The 8,791-nt window shown below is 43.9% G+C and overlaps 1 protein-coding gene across 4 annotated transcripts in view; it reads left to right on the forward strand.

The window, feature by feature from the left end:
* Positions 1–8,791, forward strand: part of LOC102306182 (clustered mitochondria protein homolog) — a 21,917-nt gene that overhangs the window by 4,270 nt on the left and 8,856 nt on the right. For 3 of the 4 annotated variants that reach the window (XM_014334864.2, XM_014334866.2, XM_014334865.2), the window contains exons 3-20: positions 1,317–2,636; positions 3,706–3,866; positions 3,955–4,126; positions 4,409–4,549; positions 4,633–4,763; positions 4,845–4,999; positions 5,182–5,307; positions 5,396–5,585; positions 5,666–5,758; positions 5,960–6,178; positions 6,307–6,482; positions 6,600–6,911; positions 7,011–7,144; positions 7,455–7,556; positions 7,634–7,734; positions 7,815–7,967; positions 8,378–8,440; positions 8,529–8,776. In XM_014334864.2, coding sequence (XP_014190350.1) covers positions 1,361–2,636; positions 3,706–3,866; positions 3,955–4,126; positions 4,409–4,549; positions 4,633–4,763; positions 4,845–4,999; positions 5,182–5,307; positions 5,396–5,585; positions 5,666–5,758; positions 5,960–6,178; positions 6,307–6,482; positions 6,600–6,911; positions 7,011–7,144; positions 7,455–7,556; positions 7,634–7,734; positions 7,815–7,967; positions 8,378–8,440; positions 8,529–8,776 — 3,953 coding nt within the window. In that variant the 5' untranslated portion in view covers positions 1,317–1,360. The remainder of the gene's footprint in view (positions 1–1,316; positions 2,637–3,705; positions 3,867–3,954; positions 4,127–4,408; positions 4,550–4,632; positions 4,764–4,844; positions 5,000–5,181; positions 5,308–5,395; positions 5,586–5,665; positions 5,759–5,959; positions 6,179–6,306; positions 6,483–6,599; positions 6,912–7,010; positions 7,145–7,454; positions 7,557–7,633; positions 7,735–7,814; positions 7,968–8,377; positions 8,441–8,528; positions 8,777–8,791) is intronic. The other variant, XM_042222327.1, reaches the window with a different exon arrangement.

Consider the following 8,791-nt stretch of genomic DNA (forward strand, 5'->3'; position numbering starts at 1 on the left):
TTTTTACACATACAAATCTGTTTTACACACACAAATCTTTTTTACGCACACACAAATTCTTTTTACACATACGAAACTGATTTACAAGTACAAAATATTTATGACCACATTTTGAGCCCATAACGGAGTTTTGGACCCAGATTACTCCGTGAAGCTCCTCACTATGGCAGCCGTAATGCTCTGACAATCCATCAAGCAGTGCGGCTTACCAAAGTTGTACTAAAACATTTTTTAACAGATTTCTGCAGCCAAAATCGGTTCGAGGTCAGTAAGCACAACCAGAATGCATACATAAGGCACACTCTCGATTTTTGAGAAAATTAAAGGATTTTAAGTGTGCTTTATAGTGTGGAAAACACGTTATACAGAAGAAAAGAATATATCGCGATATATATCGTTACCGCACATACTTCAAATTATATCGCGATATGAATTTTAGGCCATATCACCCAGCCCTAGTTCTCATCCAAGATTTTACAGTACATGACCCTGTCCGAAAGTGCCTCAATGTGGTGGAGTCTTCCTGTACCCTTAGCTGAAAACACCCCTAAAGCATGATGTTTCCACCTCTATGCTTGACTGTGGGGTTTGGTGATCTTTGGATGATACTCAGCATTTCTCATCCTTCAAACATGGTGGCTCAAGTTTAGTTTCATTTGGTCACAGCACTTCATTTATATGTTTTCTGTAAATGATAAAGAGGAGTGGGCAAACTAAAGATGGGTCTTCTTCAACAGAAGGACCTTGCAGGTGCTGCAATGTTTCAATCAATTGCAGTGTAGTGTTACCACCAGTTTTCTTGGTGGCTGCCTTCAGATCATTAACATGCTCCTCCCATGAAGTTGTGGGCTAATCTGCCACCTTTCTTATGACCATCCCAACCCCATGAGGTAAGCTCTTGCATGGGGCTCTATGTTGAGGAACTGGTGAGAAACTGGTTTTGTGGACAGATGTGCTTTATACATAAAATGGGCTGAGATCCGCCAGAGATTAAATAATTCATTCCACCAATGTAAAGATAGAAAACATAGCACCAATAATTTCAGGTTTATCTAGAAAAGAAAACAATCTCTAATGTTTGTGTATGATTGCGTTGTTTTCTGGTGAAATGAGGAATAATTAGGACCATTCATTATCTCTAAATAAAGTTCTTACTTTGTCAAAACTGTAGGGTCTTGTTGCTTGGTATTTCCTAGTTTGACTTATTTGTTTCCTTTTTATTGTTGTAACTGAACAACACTGGCTCAAGTATGAAAGTATAAGTGGACTCTACTGGGGTTTGACACTAACATAGTTTTTTTTTTGGTCCTCTCTAGGTCACCTTCACAGTTTTTACTTCTGTTTAGTGCATAAAGGCACCATGGGAAACATCTTCCAGTGCTGCCAGACCCTCTCAAACTACTTTAAGTGTCAGGATACACCAGGCCTGGGTGAGGCAGAAAGATCTCCTCTGCTGTCCAGCGAAGAGAGTGAATGTGAGTCACCGAGTTTGCTGGACAACTCGGAGGACGATGTGTTAACCGTCTCAACAAACAGTATAACAAACCTGGCCCTCGAACCGGAGAACTTTCTGTTTCCTGACATCATCCTAAGCAGCAGCCTGGGAGGAGATGTGACTCTGGTGGAGCCAATGGTGTGTCTGCTCGTGTCTGAGGAGGATGAAGGAGGAGGCGAGGGGATGGACGAGCAAAGAAGCGAAGAACGAGGAAGGAGCAATGAGATGCGAGGCAGAGGGTACTCTGAGGTTGAGACTCAGACTGAAATAGAGACCCAGATTGGTATGGGGGTGCAGACTCAGACTGAGTCGCAAACAGAAGTTCAAACACAAACAGAAACACTCGAGTTCGGTAATAAGAGGGTGGTGAGGGGAGGAAGTATGATCATTAATAGTGAGACTGGAAAAGAGATGCATGATTGGGATCAACATGAAGGTGTGGAACAGCTGCTTTTGGAGGCACAAACATCGGAGAAGAAAAGCAGTGACATTTGGTGTGACGTTGAAGTTTCTGCTGACTTGAAGCTGCCAGGAAAGGTAGGAAGGCAGACAGCCAAAGACAAACTTGAAGTGACGGCCAACTTAACAAAGCTAACTTTGCAGACAGAAAGAAACACTGACCCAATTGAAGAGGAACATACAGATTCTGCCCTGAGAGAGCCGACAACCTTACAGTGCAACAAAAAGCCAGACGAGCAAAAGACTGAATCCAAACACACCTCAGTGATGCAGGCTGACCACAAGGTCAGCGGCACAAATGAAAACATTGCTGCAGTGGAGTCAGAGAAGATGACAAAATGCAGCAATAATGACACAGAAAATGTGGAAAACTTTGACCCCACTGAGGGTTGCGTGAACCTGAAACAACAGAGCAATCAGGACAATGGACAGATGGAAGAGTTAGAGCAGACTGCAAATGAAAAGCAACATAATAATATCCACATAAAAACAAACAATCCTGTGGTTCAGACAGCAGGTCATATTCAAAGTCAGGACAAGTCACATCTGCCAAAGAAGTTAGAGGAAGCCATCAAGACTGATGAGCGACAGGCAGAAGGAGAAGAAGAAGGAGAGACTGAGATTGATCGAATGACCCTTTTTTTAGTTGACAGACTGTTTCTGGGAGCAACACATGTCCAAAGTGAGTGGATTTTTTTTGTAGTCAGTATTACAGCTGGTTAAGCTAAGACTGTGTTTAAGAACTCATTTATTTAGTCTGAAATCTATCACAGTGAAAAACTCTGGACGATAACACCATATCTTCATTCATCTTCCTTTTCATTTTTTAGATTTTTTTCACTTCCTCGGACAAGGAGGGCATATTTTTGGTATTTTTGGTCGTGTCATTGTTTCTGTCTGTAAAAACAATAACTTAAAAAGTTTTGAAAGATTTCTGGTCAAATTTCATAGGGGTGTAGATCCTGCTCTTCAAGGACTTCAAGGTCAATTCACTAGCTGGGCCTACGTCCTCATTTTAGGTTTGAAAGCGTTTTAGTAGGTAAAAGTGAATACTTGGACACGAATTGAGCTGCGGTTTGGGGAAGGCCTCGAAGGGGACTGGGTTTGGCGGATCCCCATGTACTAATAGGAGTGAATAAGTTAAAGAATTGAGAACAAGGAGGGAGGGAGGGTGGGGCACATAAACGAGAATGAACAGCTTGCAGAACTGGGGGAACCTATATAGATGACAACCAGAAGGAGCGCGTTTGGAGGCGTGGTCCTGCTCCTGAAATTCTGAGATATAATCTCCAAAAATTGACAAAAAGCTTTATAATTTAAAAACTCTGATTCTGATAAGTGTAGTGTTTGTTGGAATGTGGAAAAGCCTAAATACACTGTAATATAAAATTATATAATAAGCTCAAGTTGTTCATGTCCAGTTATTCGCAAATCAGCATCTATTATCCATTACCCGCTCCAACATAATGTTGGGTAATCAGAGTAAACATCCGCCATGCTACCCTTATCTGATTTTTACTCCACTACAAACTTCTTAAAGTATGTATGCAATCCTCTGCACTTAGTAAATACTGCCCAGAGAGTGAGCAGGGTGCTCTCGGGGTGCTTCCTGTATGATCAACTTTCCTTGTTTTTATTTTCATTTTGAATTTGTATTTTCCACCTGATTAACTCACATTAAAGTGTTTGTTTGTTTTTCAGCCAGTTTCATCTCAATGGTCTATTTTTGTCTTTTCTCTTCTGTTTAACAGCACATCCAAATCCAGCTACAGCACCCTCTGAAGATGATCTCCCAGAGCAGTCTGATGATGATAAAAGGAAAAAACTCAGTATCCAAGACATAGTTGATCTCCAAGAGACAAGTTTTACTGTCAGAATCCAGCCTCCGGGAACAGAAAGTTTTGAGCTACAGGTTCTGTTGTTAGTCCCTGTTTTCTCAAAGATTCACTTCACTGTGTCTTCATTTCACTTCAGCTCTCATGTTTCTCCTCCACCATCAGGTGACCGGCCAGATGTTGGTTGTGGAGCTCCACCAGGTGCTTATGGATCATGAGATCACCTGCCATCGCACGTGCTTCTCCCTCCAGCTGGGTGGTGTCACGCTCGACAGCCTTAATGAGCTGCACTCTGTCCCGGGCATCCGTGACGGAGCGGTGATCAAGGTGGTGGAGGGTAACTGCCTCTTCCTGTTCTTACTGCATTAGTTTTGTCTTCATGTGATGATTCACCATTTGAGTCATTTCTCAAAATAGTATTAGAGTGAAAGAAAAACACGAGTACAAAACATCCATACCTTCTTATACTGATGTTAAATTATTTAGCATTACTATTTCTGCATTTCCACTTGATAATCTTATTTCATGAGCATCTTCATATGGAAAATGCTTCCATTTAATCCCGCACTCGTGCAAGATAGATTTGAATCCTTTGTGAGCGTTGTTGCTCCTGTTGCAGAATCTTACTCGGTGCGTGATGCTCGTCTTCATCTCAGACATGTACGTGATCTTCTGAGGAGCCTCGACCCCACCGATGCGTACAACGGCGTGAACGGCAGCTCACTGTCTTACCTCACCTTCTACACCACAGGAAACAATGGTAACGCCCCTCTGTCATACATTAGGATCAGCTTCCCTATAAGAAAGCGCTCAACCCTTTCACCTTTACGTTCAACCCTGCAGATGGTCAGAGCGTGGGGAAGAGGCGAGCTTCTGAAAGGGAGTCTGTTGACTGCAGCCCTCCAGAATACGTCCTCCCCGGCTCTAAGGAGCGACCGCTGTGTCCACTTCAACCAGTCAGAGAGGACTGGAAGGTGAGCTGTCAGTTTTTCTACATGCAGTTAAGGCTGGGTAAATGTGCATTTAGTCGTGGTTAAACAACAGTGAAATGACAGCCTTTGCAGTGCCTGCGGGTCTTGACCCTCAGCAGTTGGAACCCACCTCCAGGAAACAGGAAGATGCACGGCGACTTAATATACCTGAATGTCCTGACTATGGAGGATAGAGAACTCAATATTACATCCTCTACACGGGGTTTCTTCCTCAATCAGTGAGTTTTACATGCTATAAAAAGGTTTTATCCATCCTGGCAAGATATTTTGTTCAGATGTTTCCAGTAGGTTTAATAGTTATAATTATAATTAAACATTGGTATTTCTCCTTGAGTACTGTAGTTACTCAAGGGTATAAACTTGCCTTGACTTGGCGTGTGCTCTTCTCTGACTTCTTCAGGTCAACTGCCTTCAACTTTAACCCCAAACCTGCAGTTCCTAAAACCCTTTGCCATTCTCTAGTGGAGCTGCTGAGTCAAGTCAGCCCTGCTTTCAGGAAAAACTTCACCGCCCTGCAGAAGAAGAGGTGAGCCAACTGTTTGGAATCGATTTAGAACTTGTTTTAGCATGAAGCTTGACAGTAAAAATATTTTCCATCCTCTTCTGTGAGCCAGAGTTCAGCAGCACCCTTATGAGCGCATTGCAGCACCATTCCAGGTGTTCACCTGGACTGCGCCACACGGGGACCACACTCTTGACTGCGTGAGAGCGGAGGAGACGCACGCCAGCTACATGGGCCAGGATGAGCATACGGTAGTGGACGCAAGATTGAGGAGGCAACCTAAATGTGGAAATGCAGGACATGTAAAAATATAGGTTTGATTTTACATTTCAACTGATGGCGATGATGATGCTGATATTTAGGTTGTGTGTCATGATCTCAGAGTCGGGACTGGAACGAGGAGCTTCAGGGATGCAGGGAGCTCCCCGGGAGCTCCCTGCAGGAACGACTGCACAGAGAGAGGAGCATTTTCAAGGTGCGGATTCCCAACATCATCTTTCCAAGTCTGTCCTTCATTACTAATGATGCAAACCTGTGATAATCAATTTAAAGCTCAGAAGCCATGACCTCTTATAACAGTCCTCTTATGTTTCCTCTATTCTTCTTCCTCCTCTGGGACCAAATTGTTTTATTGAAACATAAACTCATTAACCAGTATTTGAATCCCTCCTCGCAGACCAACTGTGACTTTGTGGCCGCTGCGACACGAGGTGCTACGGCTGTCATTGACGGCAACATCATGCCGATAAACCCAGGGGAGTCGCCTCATTTGCAAATGTTCATGTGGAACAACCTCTTCTTCAGCCAGGGGTTTGATGTGTCTGAGCACTACCGACCACTAGGGGGAAACACTGCTGCTCACGCTGCTGCCATCTGTGACCTAAGAGGAGCTCAGGTGAGAGATCCTGATGGTATGACTGGGGAGGTGTTTGGGAGGAAATTATCATTTCAGATATCTTTAAGGGTGTAATTATAAGGATATTAATGGTCAAACTGGTCAAAAAATAATCTGCACGGCTGCAGGCATATGCATCAGTGGACATAGAGGGGCTACACACAATCGGCACAGTTGTGGTGGATTATCGTGGTGTCCGAGTTATTGCACAGACGATCATTCCTGGGATACTTGAGAAAAATCAGGAGGAGAGTATAGTGTACGGCTCCAATGACAACGGCAAGACAGTGTTTACTCATCCGAGGTAACATTCCTACATACTCAGTGAAATCTTATATTGTAGATCTTGATTGAAAAGCCAGACGTGCCCTTTTATTTTGTCACTATTACTGCAGCTGAGCAGGAGTGTGTTTTATGGCAGGTTTCTGGAGCTGCTGGATAAAACCAGTAAGCAGCTGAGAATCCAGCGTCACCAGGTTTTAGACCACAACAACAGACCGGTGGAGCTTTGCTCTGGCATCGAGACCATAGGCATCCTGGGTAATGATGGACGACCTTACATCTTGGACCTCCTGCGAACCTTCCCCCCAGATCTTAACTTCCAGTTCTCAGAGACAGAGGAGAGGAGGGAGGAGGTGCCAAAGGAGTGCCAGAGCTTTGGTTACCCATGTCTCCATTGTCACAGTCTGGCCAGCCTGAGACCTGAGCTGATTGAGGCCTTCATTCAGCACAGGTGAGGGAGACTTTCAGAACTGAACTACTAGACCAGCAGGATGAGCCAATGTTAGAAAATGAGCTTTCTCATCTTCTTATCTTTTATTTTATGATGTAGGTATGAGCTTTTCATGAAGATGGTGTCGCATGAGCTGAGCCAGCTGACTGAACAGGATGAAGCCACAGAGTGGAGTGAGAAGCCCGTCTGTGATTCAGATACTGGGGAGAGACCTGCAGCCAGTGCTGACATGGGTGAATAAGACCTTATACAGTAAATAAAGTGAATATGACATATGTACAGAGGTGTCATGCTGAGAAAGAGCATTGCAGATGTGATGTTTGATTTTAAACTGTTGATGGAGAAATCTACAGAAGGTCAGAAGAAGCTGGAACACATGCAATAATCTGCACACACTAAAGAATTTTTATCATAGGCCTGAATCACAGATGATAGAGCCACAAAATGAAAATGCAAATATCAAATGTTAACAGATGTGTGAGGGCAAAGAAAGCGGATTATCTTCATGTTGGCTAACAATACTTTCATATTTGATTTTTGTAGAAATAAGTAAAAGAAATGCGATCCTGAAAGCTTGTAGAGCCGTCGGCTCAGTGAGTGACTCCTGCTTTGACATCCGCTTCAATCCTGATGTTTGCTCTCCAGGTACTGAACCCCCTCGTGCTCACATACAAATACTCAGAGTAATATATATAAAGATGAACTGTGTGTCTTTCCTGCAGGTGCTCGATTCCCTGCTGAGTGTTTAGAGGAGGTTCAGACGCAAAGGTGCCTGCTGTGGGAGGCAGCTGCTTTTCTCCTGTCGCATCAGATCCCAGCAATGGTCAGTTGTGTGTGGAGTGATAATGTTTAAGTGTATCGCATAAAGTGTAAGATGATGTGTGTGTGTCATTTCTGTTATAGTTGATGGACTGTCTTGACCACACAGCAGTGCCAATGGATGGCGCAAGTCTGACCTCAGCGCTTCATCAGCGGGGTGTGAACGTGCGATATCTGGGCACCATACTGAGGGAGCTCGGCAGGGTGGAGGAGAGAAGACGACTCGGCCATATACAGGCACATAATACAGCTATTAATAACCATACCACATAAATGCTATTATTCAGCATATATGCCTAAGGCGGGTCTGTTAGGCTGGTGCAGCGTGCACTTTTTTCCACTGAATATACCGCATTGTATAAGAAACCTGTTCCTAATCATTATTGTTGTTATTATTATAAGCTTTGTTTATTTTGCAAGAAAATAGAAAAGCGGTTGTCATATCAAGAAATCAAGAAACATCTCTGAAATCAAAAGTTTAAACCTTCATCAAGCCTTTAAATGTTTGTTCATATAGTGTGAAGCAGCAAGAGCAGGCTTCTCAATATTAGCCTTCACGCATGGATTGTGAAGACTGAGCTAGTCCTGCAGTTTGACCTCATGAAGGCAAACTTTTTCTCAAAGTCTTCTCTCCTCTTCCCTTACAGAGAATTTGCGTCAGTGAAATCATCCTCAGAAGTGCCAAACACATCTTCAGGACCTACCTGCAGGTGCTCAGATTAAGAAAACACATGTACTAATCACTACGCAACCTATCATTGTTTTTGATTTATCAGCATTTACCTTATTTTCTCCCAGGATGTGGAACCTGCAGCTTTCTCTGCAGCTGTCAGTCACTTCCTAAACTGCCTCCTGACCTCCTCCTCCTGCTTCCCCGACTCCTTCTCAGACGAGCTGCTCTCCCGTCGCAGGAGCCGCCGACGCCGGAGTCACGGGAGTCGAGTCGCATTGTTGAGTGACAGCGTGTGGGCTAGGCTGACGTCCGGCGAGCTGTGGGGCAGGATCAGGGCTGAGGCTCGAGATTATTATCACTACACATTTGACAGGTGTTTGCGTGCGTG

The sequence above is a fragment of the Haplochromis burtoni genome, unplaced genomic scaffold, assembly GCF_018398535.1.
Source record: "Haplochromis burtoni strain Fernald_Lab_line unplaced genomic scaffold, NCSU_Asbu1 Contig_83, whole genome shotgun sequence".
NCBI lineage: Eukaryota > Metazoa > Chordata > Actinopteri > Cichliformes > Cichlidae > Haplochromis > Haplochromis burtoni.